We start from the raw sequence: 15,600 nt of genomic DNA on the forward strand, positions 1-15,600 counted from the left end.
GTGAAAATTGAAAATGTTCGCCGGAGGCTTCGTCGAGCTTTGAAAGAGAGGAAAGTCGGGCTAGACGGAACCATTCGCAACAACAAATTTCGTAATCGACATGAAAAAAAAAAGCGAATCTAAGGATATATCTTTTGCAAAAAGTTTTTTTTCTACAAATTTTAACAAGATTAATTAAAAGGAAGGATACTTGTGTGATCGAGTCTAACGCGATTCGAAATGCCACTTTTGACACTACGGTCAGAGAGATTAGCGAAATTTCAAATTTTGTTTAATTACATCTCTCGTCTATATTATTTTACGTCCATTGATATACAAGCGATGTAAACGCGATATATTGAAACGCGTGTATTTAATCTTATCTCACGCCGGAATTTAAGAGTACATGCGCGTGACAGGAGAACGTTATAAAAGTATATTCTCATTTTCGTATCAACCTTTCGCGATTTATGTAACAAGCTCGCCAACGCTAAAAACCCTTTAAAACCTCCATCGGTCTTTCTCGGCGCGTTTTACTTCCTCTCTCGGAATAATGGAAACGCTCCAAAGTTTTTACGGCCGCTCTCGCCTCTTCCTTGTCGCGCTGCTCGAACGCACCGAAATTCTTCTTTCCTCTTTACAGCGCCGGGATCATAACTCGGCCCTCGCGTACACCGGCAAGAAAGTGTAGAAAAGACATTGGCCGATTTTAAAGTGTTTTCAGAACTACCGTAAAATACTAACTTGCAGCTGCGGGTATTAAGCGCACATCGCTATTTAATTTTGTTCGTTAACTTCGCTGGAATATACGACGATGATATTTATTCCCGACGCGTTTGTCATTTATCGGTTTATTTGTTCACGTTCACGTTTTTTTCGATCACGTATAATGTTCTATTTTTTATTTCTTTTACACATAAAAAGCCATTTTAATGATTAAAGTTTCAAATTGCAACATTGCAACATTAACGTGCTAATCTCTCTTTTTTTTATTATTCTCTTATTTATTTTCCCTTTTTTTTTCTTTTTTCTTTGGGATAGGGGTCAGTGCGAGTAAGAAACGAGTTACTGTCCGATGAAAAGTGCCTGTAGTGATTAATCGTAGAGATTAATTAATAGCGGGGGAGGCAAGAAGCGGCGCGCGGTTTTCTCTGATTAATCCGTCACGTGGGATTTCGCGAAATCGTAATCAGACGAATGGTCCTTTTCACCACGGCGGATGATGGACTATGATACATCGAAAGGGATTCTGTTCATCTCTCGTCCTCCATCCTATTGTTTGACCCCCGTCGTAAATACACGTTGTATCGCTGACGCCCCGGCTGGGTGGTAAACTACTTCTCCGAGCATCTCGAATACAATTACACGATTTCTCCCATCTGGCGCGTTGATTTTCTACTTTGCGTTTTAGAAGCGATCTCTCTTATCGTTACTCTTATTTATTGTATATATTAATTGCATTTTAAATTGAGCCGGTTTTCACGATAATTTTTCTATCTTATTACCGGATTGAAATTTCTAAGATTAAACTTTTAACTTTAATAATTTAAGAATTGATGAAATTTAGTTAGAAAAATTAAAATTACATGCCGTCCCATATTTATCTTTCAAAATAGCATTTCCATAAAAATTTCAACTGTGCCGGTAAATAGTTAACTACAACGTGGCAGTCATATTAATGGTTTATAGTTGCAAATTCGGGAAACCCCGTCGGAAACTAATTACTCATTTCCCTCTGCGTATTTGGAGGAGATACTTGGTGCGTTTAAGATTAAAGGGAGATCACGGACGGGAGAGAAAGGGATAGATGAGGCAAGCCCGTTCGGGTTTCGTAATTGGTGAGTTTTAGCGGCATAATTCCCATCCATCCACAGGGGCGTATCGCTCCGGCCTATGGCTTTTTAAGCGTCGGTCTACGGATGTCCATTGGGGTAGTCGAGTCCGTTTCCCACCACATGAACACGTACACGCACGCACAATCCTCTTTCTCGTTGTGTATACGGGGGTGCGGGGTACGAGCTTTACTCGGCTGTTGGGATCCGTTAGGCTCTGGAGTTTGAGGGTAAGAACGGTATGACAAGCATTTGATGAGGGGACCAACGCCGCCCACTGAAATCCCAAGCGGTTCTCATCCTCGTTCCCGTAAATTATCCTATTCCATTAAATGTTGCTAGACACGCTCTCGCGTTTCAACGCACGAAATACCGAGACATTTTCCGGAATAATATATCCTTGTTTTAAAAGACCGATCGTTCAACCGACAATTGGCTTTACAGTGGCGATATGTTAACGCGATATAAAAATTACACAATATTAACAAAAAATGAACATTATTTCAAAGTAAACGTTCATTTGTTATTGCGCTTTGTTATTATTTATTTTTAGTCGTACAATTACAAGTTTACCATTTTGACGTTTTAAAGAAAATTCAATTTCGAATTTTCGAAAAATTTGTCCTTAAAATTTTTATCTCATTCAAGAACAATCGGAGATTAAATAAGTATGGAAAGAAACAGCGATCGATAGTGAATCAACTCTCAAAGGCGTGTTATCGTAACGCGACCGGCGCATCCAAGGTGGCCGCGTTATCGCTGTCGGGACTTTTTATTGCTTGACTTTTATTGCTCCCCCGCACGCGCAAAGGGAGAGAGGCGGGCGGTTGGAATGTGTCTTTGGTCTCCAAGAGCAAGATTGATCACCACTGCCAACTGTGTCGGAGATGGTCGCAACACTCTTGCCACATACCGGAGGGGGGAGAGGGGGGAAGAGACGGAGGGGAGTCAGCGAATGTCCCCAGCACGAGTGGCTCTCAGGGACTGTTCTCTCTGTCTCTCTTTCTCACTCTCTCTGACCAGCGATGCATTAGTTTGTCGACGTATTTCCTGCTCGAGGTTGGGAAACCCTGGCGGGATCTTGTTCAACATTTACATTTACATGTCGAACGGGGATCGACCCTCGGCCAGCCTCGTTAAAGGACGAGCGAGTTAGAGAGAGATGCTGGGGAGAAGAGAAAAGGAAAGAGAGACAGAGAGAGAGAGAGAGAGAGAGAGAGAGAGAGAGAGAGAGAGAGAGAGAGAGAGAGAGGGGTATCCCGGGACGAAGGGCACCGGAGATACATAGACGCATTGAATGACTATCACTGCCGTCAAATCGTCGTATATCGCGAATCATGCCGATCGATCGAAAGAACGACCGAGCGCTGTATATCGGAATGCTAGCGGCTGCCTCATAGCGGTTTCAATTAGCCGGAAATTTCGTTAGCTGCTTATTCGATCAGGTAGTTGCTGTAGGGTGAACGGTCAATCGGTAATTAACCGCTCGAATCGCAAACTTTGACTTTATACATTGTAATATTGGACAAGCATTATCAGCATACGCGCACACATGGCTACATCGCACCTCTAGAATGAGATACAAATAATTAAAAAAGAGACGTGTCACTTTACAATCTTGCAGGTACATCGTTCTAGAGAAGAAAAATTCTAATTCGAGGCAGTTACGGAATTTGCCAAGATTATTAGGTAATTTAATTAATTGTAAAAAAGCAAGGTACGAATTAATATATCGTATTTGCGTGTTTAATCAACACTGCGATGAACGTTGTTCGAATGTCGAAACGAGAGAAAAAGATCACTCTCGTTTCTCGCGACGAGGGTGTTTAGGAAAACGTTTACCTTGATCGATAATCGAAATCCTTCGAGATTCCTTCTACCCTGATCGCTGTTCCTTGATTCTTTGTAGTGAAAGTAGCGATAGCGGTAAAACCGACTGTAGCTTTATTATCGATTTAGGTACACGTAGTTTCTGAGTCTCGAAAGTGTGTTCGTGTAAACTTGACTTGAAACCATATACTTTAAAAGAAGAAGTATTTATTCATAGTAGTTGTGTCGTTCTTTCCCCATGGTAATGAAAACTTCTTAAATATTTCGAACGAGCATTCTCCTTTCTCATCCAGATTAACGACACGTCGAACAGCATTTTTTCAACGTTTCGTTTTCCCGCAGTTTCTCGCCATTGCAGATTCTATTCGGGGAAGTCGGTAGATTGAAACGGAAGTCGGATATCTACTCGACTTTGTAAAAGTTGAATTTTTCGCGTACGATATCGCCGCTCGGAGCGGGCAATCATTTCCAAGTGAAGCTTTGAGAAAACGAACAGGTGATACACGTCTCGCTGCTCTCACATGGATAAAACGATTATCATTCTCACGACGGCGTATAAGACCGGGCAGAGGAAAGGTTGCGATACGTGAGAGCTGGCTGGCGGGCGAGCCAAGCTACCCCCTCTCGGTGGCAGCCTCGAAGGAACGAAGGGTCGTACGAGGGATGCGCGCGCGCGCGCGAGCGTGCGGCGGAGAGAAAGGAGAAAAAGGCCGACTTCCTTGTAGACTATAAACGGTTCACCCCTCGCGTGACGAAGGCATTTACCAAAGGCGATATCGTCCACGTGGTGGAAGACGATCGAAGCCACTCTCTCTCGTCCTGCTGGTACAAGCGAGTTTTTAACCATCCCGTCAGATGGCCACTCTGAGGATCCGTCGATCTCTCGCTACAGCCGGTGTATCCCCTACAGCAGGACTTCACTCCGACTTTCTTCCCTCGCATATTTTATTCGTTAAAAGGTCTGCGAATGAAGTGACAATTTTATTGCCCGAGGCGCTTTTCACCTGCCGGAGAATCCGCCTCGCGGAAGATCGATCGCGACCTCGCGGTGAACAAGCAAGAATTCTGTCTTCCGGACAATGCTCGAGTCGATCTTAGGTAAATTACGTTTCTATAAATATTCCATATTGTGTTACCAAATATTCCGTTGGAATTCATCGCGCCCCGGAGCCTCATGAATTATTTAACTGACGATATAACCCTGCCTCCTTATCGAGAAGATGGTAGAACTCCGAGAATCGCCGAGGATTCCGCGGGAAAGCCGCGACTTTTGGCACCAATTTCTCTCCCCGTGATACTATCCTTCCGCCCCTCCGCATCCCCCATGCTCATTTATCTATCGCTATCTCCATCTTTCTTCTCTTTGCTTAAGCGCTGACAAGTGCTCTCGCGCGAAGGACGAGTCTTGTTTGGCGAAGCCAAGGTTCAGGGGAGAAGAAGCAAAATCCCCTCCCTCCCCTTCCCGGGGGATGACGTCCATTGTGTCGTACAATGGCACGTGTATTTGAAATACGCACGAAATGCGCACCTGTGCACACGCACACACGTACACGTAGTGGCGTCGAAAACGAACACATCCCCCACGTGGATCACGCGCTCCGGAGCATCCGAGGCACGAGTCGAGATTGTTCGGGGTCCTCTCCACCCCCTTCCTCCTCCCTGGCCCGGCTTCTGCCGGGGCTATGCGCCGGCACGAAACCGTCCAACCTATAATATAATCATAGCGATATATACACATCTAGCCTATAATATAATCATAGCGATATATACAGGCCAGAGGGACCCGTAATGCCCGGACTCGGCGTGCGCGTTCGCGTGTACGTGTGCCGGCCCGTTGTTGCGACACGGACGTGAGATTGCGCGGCGGGATGAGAAGCGAAGTTACGTTGTACGGAGGAGCGTCCCAGAACTGTCGAACGTTCCCTCCGTTCCTGGACAACTACAGGGCAAATTACGTGGAAGACTCCCCGGTTCAACATTTTGAATCGATCTTCCCGCAACGGCCACGTCCGCTCTCGGTTTCTTACCCTTTAAAGCTCTCAAGCACATCGAACATTGAAATTTATTTGGTGATAATTATAGAAAAATACACCAAATATGCAAAAATCATGCCTCTTGCATGATGGGATGACGCCGAGACTGGTTTCAATTAAATTTACGATTAGTCTCCACGCGCCGGCGTATTTTTTTCTTTCGCGATGATTGATCCAATTAATGCGTGAGTCTGATTATTGAATGTCATTGACATTGTGGGAAGAGGTATTGTTAGGATAGACTCATTCCTTCGAGTCATTGTGATGGAGCTACGCTTATTCAAAACGCACGCTTCCACACTCGCCAAGAATGTCACGTGCTCTTCCTTTCTACCCTACCGATCCCGCATATGTCCCTTCTGTTAGTTCACCCTACTAGTGCTCGCTCATCCCCTTCTGGGGCGAGGGGCATTTGTTAGCGTTCTCGCAACACACCGACGTTGATCGAACACGCGTATATCCTTAACGCGCTCCGAAATCTCTGCTGCTCCTAAAAGGAATTTTGCGCGAATCACAGAGTGTCCGCATGAAAACTCCGAACGCACGGTAATTCCATGGTATTTTCATCGATTAATCATTATTCGCAAAGAACGACCTTTAATTGTTGAACGAATGCCATTGTCCGAATTTGGGGCGTTTAAATTTAAATAAAGTAGTTTGAATGGAGCTCCGAAAACTTGATGTGCGCGCTGTGTATCGCAAATACCGAACACCACTTTATAATTATTTGGTATATACATTGTATTGAATTGCTGAATAGCAATAGAATCAAGAATTAAATTTTTGCAGTCATAAATTTACCACATTACAGTGCGAATAATAATAATTTTTATTATTAAACATTATTATCAAATTCAAGAAAGGAAAGAATGCCTCAAGTGCAATAAAGATAAATGTATGTGCAAGCATAAAATTATATAAAATTATACATTATATAAATAGAAAAAAAAAATATTTGAAACAAACTTACCTAATGATCGTGAAAATATTCCATATTTTACAACAATGTAAAGTTAATGATTATAATCAATAGATATTATAAAAGTATAGTTTCTCGGAAACAACGATTAAAGTTCATTATTTACCGGTGCTTTTCTAAATATCCCTGTAGCGCGAGAAGATTAAAGTACCAATATTAAAAATACTTGTGCAGCTGAGGCAAAATATCAATATTATCAGGGTATCCTAAGCATCTTTACGTGCGAGTTGCGAGTCTCGTAATCCGGTTACCGCGCACGGGATCGTTCGCAAGAGGATCGTGACTCTATTAATTAACAATGGCGATTAACGAAACCGTGTACCGGCGACATTGGCAATAATATCGCACACGTCTCTCCATTCTAGAGCGAACGTGATTAACTGATCTCCGCGCTTTGTAGAGATTTCGGATCTAATTTATCGAGGTGAAATTAGAGCCAGCGGTGTTTTTTCAACTGATTGCCCTCGGTCTAAGCTTGTCTAAGCCGAGCCGGAACTAACGTTATAGTCCATGAACACGTTGCTCATTCCTTTCTCGATGTTTTATAATTACACGTACCCGATACTTGACGATCATTCTCGTGCGATCTCGAGTCGATCAATCGGGATTCAATTATGTTATGACAGGGTCGGCGCGGACATATGAAATAATTACACCGCATCGCTATCTCGTGAACGGAGAACCGGCGCGCGGTCTTTCTTCCAGTCAACGAAAAACTTGTTTGCCGTTAGAACGAGCACGAACGAACGAGGCGGTCGCATCGTCTCGGACTCTCGCGCTCGCCTCGCCAAACGATCGTACCGCGTTTCTTTTTCCCTCTTCCGCTCGCGGATGTGATATCCACTTTTTGCGCCGTAATCGACCGATTACTTCTCGCTCGTCTTCCTCCTTTTCTCTTTCCCTCGCCGATCTCCACCGTCACTTTTAATGGGCGTTCACGCGCGTAATCGGCAGATCCGCATGCCCGCGCGTTCCCGATGACGATGCCCGGTCTCTTATTTGCGCAGGATGCATCGTCGCGCGTGCGATTGTGTACGCAAGTCGTTCTCCGTGCACAAGTTTCGTCGACGTTCGTTGTCCGACGTGCACGCATCGCATCGCATCACATCGGCGCATCCAGTGTTTATTCAACTGCAGCTGCGTCAGCGAACCCAGCGTCTGACTTCAAGTTGCAATCGCGTTGCACCCGGCGTGTTACTTCCATTAACGGCAGAAGTAGATTTGACATGAGGCGCATCCGCTTATGGTTCACGACAGCCCGGAGCGTGAGGTTGAAGTTGCAAATAATTTTCAAATAACACAAAGAGAGTCGAATCGCGAACCGCGCGATATATAAAAATATCAAGGAAAGAGGAATAAGTGGGATAAAATGCCTCTGTATAGCGAGAGATAATTTTTGAATGATTAAAGAGATGAATTATACATGAAATGATGTAGGTATCAAAGAGATTTTTTTAAAGAAGCGAAATGTCACGCGGTAAAATATATATCGCAAACCTACACAATACAGTAGAACAGAGTGTAAAAAGCTTCGAGAATCACGCGTTCTTGTTTTCGATGTATGTACCGATCGACGGGAGGGGGGGAGAGAGAGAGAGAGAGAGAGAGAGAGAGAGAGAGAGAGAGAGAGAGAGAGAGAGAAGGACGATTTATATCCGATGTGTCCGTTCCTCCGTGGAAGCGCGCAGGATACCTTAAGAGGCTCCCGCTTACGTCACCCGATCTTTGGGCCTCGTACCGGGGCTCTCGAAAGACCTATTACCTTATTTACGATTCGCACGGCCATTATCTCCTGGCAACAAAGTGAACCAGCCGGTTTTTCGATACTATCCGCGTGTGTATACCCGCCGGTGTGAAAGAAAAAGGGGAACCCTTTTCGCGGACGAGAAACGAGCACAAAAGACACGCACAACAGAGCCGTGGAGCGCAGTTTTGCGGTCGTGGCCGCGCTGCCGAGAACGGAGGAGGACTTTTGTCTTCGTTTCTTAATAACACGCGCGTCCACACGGAGACACCACGTGGGGTGACCCTGGCGGAGCTAAAAGTGCTCACGCCACTCCGCGATATTATCAGAGAATGGATACGTTAGGAACAAAGATGTCGGGAGAAAGATTATTTCTGTGAGACTTCACCATTAATTTTATTTGCGACGCTTAACCAACGCTAAATTCGAAAAGGATATTCCGATTATACGTTATAAATAAATTAAATCGAATTAATCGAAGATTTTTCGTAACGTTTGGTGCTATTTCGACGAGGAGCCGTTCGCGCTCTAACGACGTCGGAGTAAAAGTAGCAATTTCGGTAACGCAAATAAGTACCATCGGAGAATAATGACCCGGTCGACGGGCAGGTCTCTAATTTTGGAGTACACGATTTAAATTTCCGTTCAAGTATTTATAAATCAGTATTTACGTCAAACGTGTGCTACCGTATGACGATAATCGATCTTCTCTGCTATTTTAAACTTTCTTTTTCGATTATTATATATTTGTTATTTTATTTTCGAGTTCTCTGAGTGTAGCAAGCGCGAAAGAAAGCGGAAAGATCATTCATCTCATTTCTCGTTTTGAAAAAAAAGACACATTTCTCTCTCTCTCTCTCTCTCTCTCTCTCTCTCTCTCTCTCTAAATAAAGCAAAAACAGCTTTTATCGAACAAATTTTAAAACTGCAGTGAAATTTTCAGGATGATCGAAAAATAAAGATGGAATATTTGCGCGGGAACGAATGTTGATGTTTGCCAAATCGCAGTGGCATAGTACGTTAATTTCAGCCGATGGCTCGCGGTATTATGAGAGAGCAAGGTAAAGAGAGGGACAGAGGGAGAGAGAGAGAGAGAGGGAAAGCGAGAGAATGAAAACGAATTTGTCGTTGGCCGCGGATGCAACACGATGCGTCGTGCTGCGGCGCAACAACCTGTTCGATGACTTTTCCGTTTGATGATTGCAACAAGTGAGGCCCACCGCCACCGTACTCTCTCCCGCGCTCTCCCAAACCATTTTACCACCGACAGCCACTCCCCGTTTCGCATTCAACAAGTGGCCAAATCATTCAGCGCGGGGCCGCGATCTCTCGAAAAATCACAATTTTTGTTACCACTCGGTCTAGTCATCGATCTATCTATCGGGATGAGATAAAGTTCCTCGCGGGGATGGCCGGCGAGGACGCTGTACGGTCGCGAGCAGCGTTTCCGAAAATCGGGTGTCTTCCCGTGCGAGATCATTAACGTTGATATCGAGGTTGCAGCGTCTTTTCGTGTATAGCTTATTTTTGTAGTAGCCGGTATTTTTATTTTCGACTAAAATCTACACACGTAAGAGGGCCTCTCGCGTAATAATAGTATTCGGCGGCTCGCTCGTAAGAAGTGCGCGAGGCGCATCCTTTCGAAATTCGATTGACGCCCCCTTCGCCGCAACGTAATCATTACTGTCATAGGAAAGCGCCGATCTTTTCCTCCATAATTTCAGTCGGCGCGCCAAGTGCCATTGGTGGTGTGTGTGTGTATAGAGCTGTGTGGCATTCTCTCTTTCGAGGAGAAACCTGTGGTGGTGGACTCGAACGAACCTCGTGGTATCTGGTGGAATGGGTCTCATTAACGACGCCTTCACAGCCCTTCATCCTTGGCTCTTCAGGCCCGCGCTTTCGTCCCTCTATCCCTCTCTGTCTTTCTCGCTCTCTCCCTCTCTTTTCTGTCTTCTCTCGCCCCCGCTCGAGACGCCCGTCTTTTATACCTGGCTGCCCCTTGCTCGCATTTCTGGGCTTGGTTCCGTGTGTTTGCGTGCGCCTTATGTGCCCGAAGGCCATTCGACGCTGCTGGCTCCTTGTCATCTTCGACTTTAAGCACGTCGTGGCTTAATGTGTTTCCAAAGGTATCCGACGAAACGAGAAACTCTGGCGTGCTTTTTGGCCAACAGCCTACCGCAGACATTTCTATAATGCCGTAGCATCTCAAAGGAGAAAACTTTGAAATATTTACAGGCGAAGCCTTAAGCATTGAAAAAGATCTTGCTCTATTAATCTACCATAATGATGATTATGATGATATCGATGATCTTGTTTGAATCATAAGTACATTAGGATCTATTCTGAAGAGAAAATTACGTCGCTATATTACGCTTATAATGTGTACTACGTGAAATATCGCGCAAGTTGAAGTTAATTTATAACATGACGCATGCTGGTTTATCTTTTTGTTTTTTTACAAAGATTATTATAATTTTTGATAATGAATGTTTTTCCCGACAGGGAAAACCAGTTGCCCGCGTTTGTAGACGCAGACACGGTCGATTCATTTATTCGTATTAATAACCTGGAATCCGCACGTGGACGACTGACTGGTCCCGGAGCTAAAAAGATTAAACACAATGCCACAAAGTGACAGCAGGCTGCTTGCCGCGGATGCGGCTTATTCGTCGCGAGCGCGTTCTACGGACGATATTAACGCCCACGTGCGCGCGTATCCTCCTCTATCGCGTCCACATTGTCGTGTATATATAGCTAATTGAATCTCATCGTTTCCCCAACTCCTTTTTTCTTGCAGGGTGGCGGCGGTAGCGGCGGGGCTGCTGGCGGGCTGAAATTCACGGTGGCGGACACTTGCGAGAGGATCAAAGAGGAATTCAATTTCATCCAACAGCAGTACCACTCGTGAGTATCTTTCTTTCTTTCTTTCTTTCTCTCTCTCTCTCTCTCTCTCTCTCTCTCTCTCTCTCTTCCCTCGCTTATGTTCTTTTTAGTCTTTTGCTCTTTGCCCCGGTTTCTACGACGTTTCTCTTTCCCTTTAGTTTCTACCTCTCTTCGCTTTCTTCTATTTGCCCCGCCATACTTTATCCTTCCTCGAATTTTCGCGATTATACAAGACGACTGGCTTTTCCCCGCGTTTTCCTCCGTTTTCTCGCAGCCGACTTTCGAGCGATGCCGCGATTATCGATCGATTCGCGCCATTCGATGCATGCTACGATGTATATTTTATTTCTATCTGTATGTACGCGGACAGGTCTTGTCATGCATTTCCTTACTTGTAACGTTAGTATGCATCTTGTCTTTCTGATGTAAATGTATTCCGATGTAAATGTATTTAACCTATTCTACCCAATTGTTTCTGGTTTTCTTTTTCATGTTTCAGACTGAAGCTCGAGTGCGAGAAATTAGCCAGCGAGAAGACCGAGATGCAGAGGCACTACGTTATGGTAAGGCACTTTGTAAGTTCCTTTTTGTGTCTTTCCTCTCTTCGATCGAGTCTCGTTACCTCTTTCGTTGCGAGTCGAGAGCGGTCCAAATCGAAAGAAAGAGAGAGGGAGAGAGAGAGAGGGGGGGGAGGGGAGAGAAAGAGTAACTCCGACAACAATTTAGTTCCTTAATCGTGAAAATGTCGGCGATTCTCGTAGCGCTATCCTTCTCGGTGTTCGATAATCCTTTTATGCGCGAGATGCAACAACAAGCAAACAAGCTCCCATAGAATATCGTAAGAAACTTTGTATCCAAAAGTAAGGGAAAAAGAGAGAGCGCCGCCGCTGCTCTTCTCGAGTTTCGACGAATATTTAATCCGGCGTTTTCCGCAACTTGCGCGGAAATTGACGTGGTCGTTAAAAATAAAAATGAAATTCGATTATCGGCCTCGCGTGCATCGCGAGGAAATCTTCGAGGAGCCTCTCTCGACTTGCATTCGTATCGACACGCGAGAACACACGCTAGGCACACGGCTATTTATCGATAACGCGAGCCATGAAAGATCAGGACATTACGTAAACGAGAGAACAGTGCAAGCCGTTCTCTCCGGGTATAGTGAGACGATTGATATTATTTTCGCTTCGTATTGCCGGCTCCTCTTCGATTTAGCTACGATCAGTGCGAAGGCAATTAGTACAGTCAACCGTACTAATCGTATCGTCATCGGTAAGGAGCTTAACTTGGACTACCTATATTAAAGTGCAGTACTAACATGGTCCAAAGTATCCGTTTCCCGTTGCTCCCTTCTTCTTCGCACAAGGCGAGCTGGATGTTATTATTGTTATCCCTACGATAAATTTTTCCTTTTACAGGACTGTAGAGAGAGAGAGAGAGAGTTATTTGAAATCGAGACGATTATAATTTGTTTGGGGAATTGCGAGGCACATATACGTCTCTGCACTTTATTCACATTTCAAATATAATTTCTTTTTTTAAGATGATATTTGATATTTTAAGTAATTATATTCAATTTCATTTGGATCGTGGTTTGCATTGAGAAATTTGGTCCCAGATCTCGTTTCAGAAGCGATACACCAGACGCGTTGATACCGGAAATTGAATGCTCCGAATGAAATATTGGCTCACCCGTTTCATCGTGAATGGCTGCTGCAAAAAGTCACGCATCGGATTGTAGTCAAGCGCTTTCTTAGAATTCGCGTATAAAACTCGCGGTGTGTGTAAATTTGCGAAATACACTCGAACGTGTGTTTCTCCTTTTAAATTCTGATAATAAATCTTATCGGTGCGGACGTCATTTGAAAATCTGCATGAATATTTTTAAATACTATAGCGCTTTTCGTTTTCTGTAGTAAAGTTAAATTTGCGAGAGACACGAGCGACTATTGCGGAAATAAAAATTAAGCGGAATCGGAACAAAATCTTGTCTCGATACGAACTCAACGTTGCACGAGAATGCGCTCTCGCAGGCACAGTGCTTATGCATTTCTGCAAACCGCTTTCGAGATACGAAAGCGAACAGCACGGATTGGAGGGTTCAATAACCCCGTTATGCTCAATAGACGCAAATTTCAGCCGAGCTAAAGGCATATTGCGAATGTTTACTAGGGTGCCTTTCAGAATTTTAGGACTCTATGTAGAGATGAAAAATGAAACCGATACAGCGAGTCTAACGTTAACTGTTATTATTATTATTATTATTATTATATTAGTAATAATTCAAGGAATTTAGAGAATCGTATTAAAATTATGAGAAAATTTTATTAAAATATTCCGATATTAATCTGTTAATCTATTTTAATTAATATTTATTATGTACATTCTATTTGTTGGTACTTGGTATACTTGATTATCAGTTTAATATTAACATTATAAATAATCGCGGAAACGCGTCGCTGTAATTTTTGAAACGTTCCATTTCTATCCGTTAATTTTCGAAGTGAGTCCAAACGGAGTGTTCTAATACGGGTAACTCGGATTTGCGCGCGTTAGTTAATGCATTCCTAAGAAATGCAAATCCAAATGCGAAAGGCCGATAGTATTTTGCATGCGAAAATTGCGCTCGTTTTACGCGAGCTCCATTTACACCGTTAAAACACGCGCGACTTAAGAACTCCTCCTCGGAAAATCAACCGCGTTCGGCAGATCGATGTCGTTACCGTAAAGCCACGTATCCTTGGATTCCGTGGTCCTACACCACTGTCTGCTGTACGGCCGATCGTAATTGTCGCGAACTATACTATCTCTGTAAACTGCTACACCGATGTGACACCGTGCAAGCAACCAAGCAGCAAGCTGGGCCGAGTGGAAGGGAGTCGGGGATGCTAGAGGGAGTGGATAAGGGGGGGGTCGGAGGTGACAGAGGGGTTGATGGGGGTTGGGAGTTGAGCCGGTAATCGATATCTCCAAAGTAAACGAAGAGAGAGATAGAGAAGGGGGTGGCAACAGGAGGTGGAGGAGCAGTTGGAGGGATCGAGGGGGTGGGGAGGGGGAGGGGGGAGGGAGAGTGGAATGATAGAAGTAGCGGGGAAGAGAGAAGCAAGACTCGCGTCGAGGGAAAAGGGAGCGAGGAAGAGATAGATAGAGATACGAGAGAAAGAGGGGGCGAATTACAGAGACAGAGAGAGAAATTGATGTCGAGGGTTTGTCAACCACCGACAAGTATTATATACGTGCAAGCCGGAGACGCGCGCGGACGAGGAGCGTTGATATGTGTGCGTGCGTGCGTGTGTGTGTGTGTGTGTGTGTGTGTGTGCGCGCGCGCGCGCGCGCGCGCGCGCCACACAGTACGTATACGACGCTATGCCAGTCGTGTCTCTGATATTCTAATTCCACCCTCGTGTATTCCGAACCGCCTCTCCTCTTCATCTCTTTCCGCCGTCGCCACCACCGCCACCGCTGCCACGCGCGCGCAACTTCATCCTTCGCGATTTTCATTAGGGTAACGCGCCGCGTAAATCCGTGCGCTGCTTCAATTTTTGCCCCTTCCACCCCGACTCTCCCTCCTTCCCTCTCTTCCTCACTCTGGTTCGCTTCACTCTTTTGTCCGCTCCGTCTTACGGATCATCGCCTTTCTGTGTCGTTACGCGATATCTTTCCCTTCTCTCGTCGAGATACCGCCAATCATGTCACGCTTCCAGGAATTTTGATTGATACACTTGTACTTAATTTATTTAGTTTGATTTAGTAGACGTTTAATGCGTTTTGAATTGCGCGGATTCAATTTGCGTTTTCATCGATCTTAGAATTTCTATGAATATATTTAGATATGTATATCTAGAAAGAAATATATAAAATATTGGCAAATTGAGAACGTACGAATTCTTAGTTTATAAAAATTCGATCTTAATTTTAATTACTATTTGATCTTTCTTTATCGATAATTTATATTTTTACCATTCAAACTTGGAGAAAGATATTTCGAAAAATTATATTTTGTATTGAAAAATATATATCACGAAAAATTAAAATAATTTAACTTTAACATTTTCTCGAAAATTTTCTGCGTTTTCTCTTTGTTTTATCCTTTATAAAATGATTTGTTTTTAATTTATACAATGAAAATAAACAATTCTAATGCTCTTGAAAATATATAAACATTTGCATACTTTCAATTATCGTATGCGAATCTTTGTTGCCTTGCAAATTGTCTTCCGTTCGATTACTCGCAAGAGTTTCATATTTTTATCGCGACAGATTGCGGTGCATCAGCGGTGAATTAATTGTCTAAAATGTAGTCTTTAAATGAAATAGTCCCCT

The 15,600-nt window shown here is 44.1% G+C and overlaps 1 protein-coding gene and 1 long non-coding RNA gene across 9 annotated transcripts in view; one reads left to right on the forward strand and one right to left on the reverse strand.

Annotated features, from left to right (window-relative positions):
* The window catches only part of gro (TLE family member transcriptional corepressor groucho), a 60,133-nt gene that overhangs the window by 11,025 nt on the left and 33,508 nt on the right, over nucleotides 1-15,600 (forward strand). For 5 of the 8 annotated variants that reach the window (XM_089083585.1, XM_089083583.1, XM_089083582.1 and 2 more), the window contains exons 3-4: nucleotides 11,195-11,301; nucleotides 11,780-11,855. In XM_089083585.1, coding sequence (XP_088939711.1) covers nucleotides 11,195-11,301; nucleotides 11,780-11,855 — 183 coding nt within the window. Of the gene's footprint in view, nucleotides 1-4,720; nucleotides 4,740-11,194; nucleotides 11,302-11,779; nucleotides 11,856-15,600 lie in introns of those variants that run through there. The other 3 variants (XM_089083581.1, XM_089083580.1, XM_089083584.1) reach the window with 3 other exon arrangements.
* LOC148934959 (uncharacterized) lies at nucleotides 12,772-14,816 on the reverse strand. The gene is made up of 2 exons (XR_016140976.1): nucleotides 14,001-14,816; nucleotides 12,772-12,990 (listed from the first exon to the last, which is right to left on the reverse strand). It is a non-coding gene; the product is annotated as an uncharacterized LOC148934959 (long non-coding RNA).

Source organism: Pogonomyrmex barbatus, unplaced genomic scaffold, assembly GCF_055798465.1.
Source record: "Pogonomyrmex barbatus isolate J1 unplaced genomic scaffold, ASM5579846v1 scaffold7, whole genome shotgun sequence".
Classification (NCBI taxonomy): Eukaryota; Metazoa; Arthropoda; class Insecta; order Hymenoptera; family Formicidae; genus Pogonomyrmex; species Pogonomyrmex barbatus.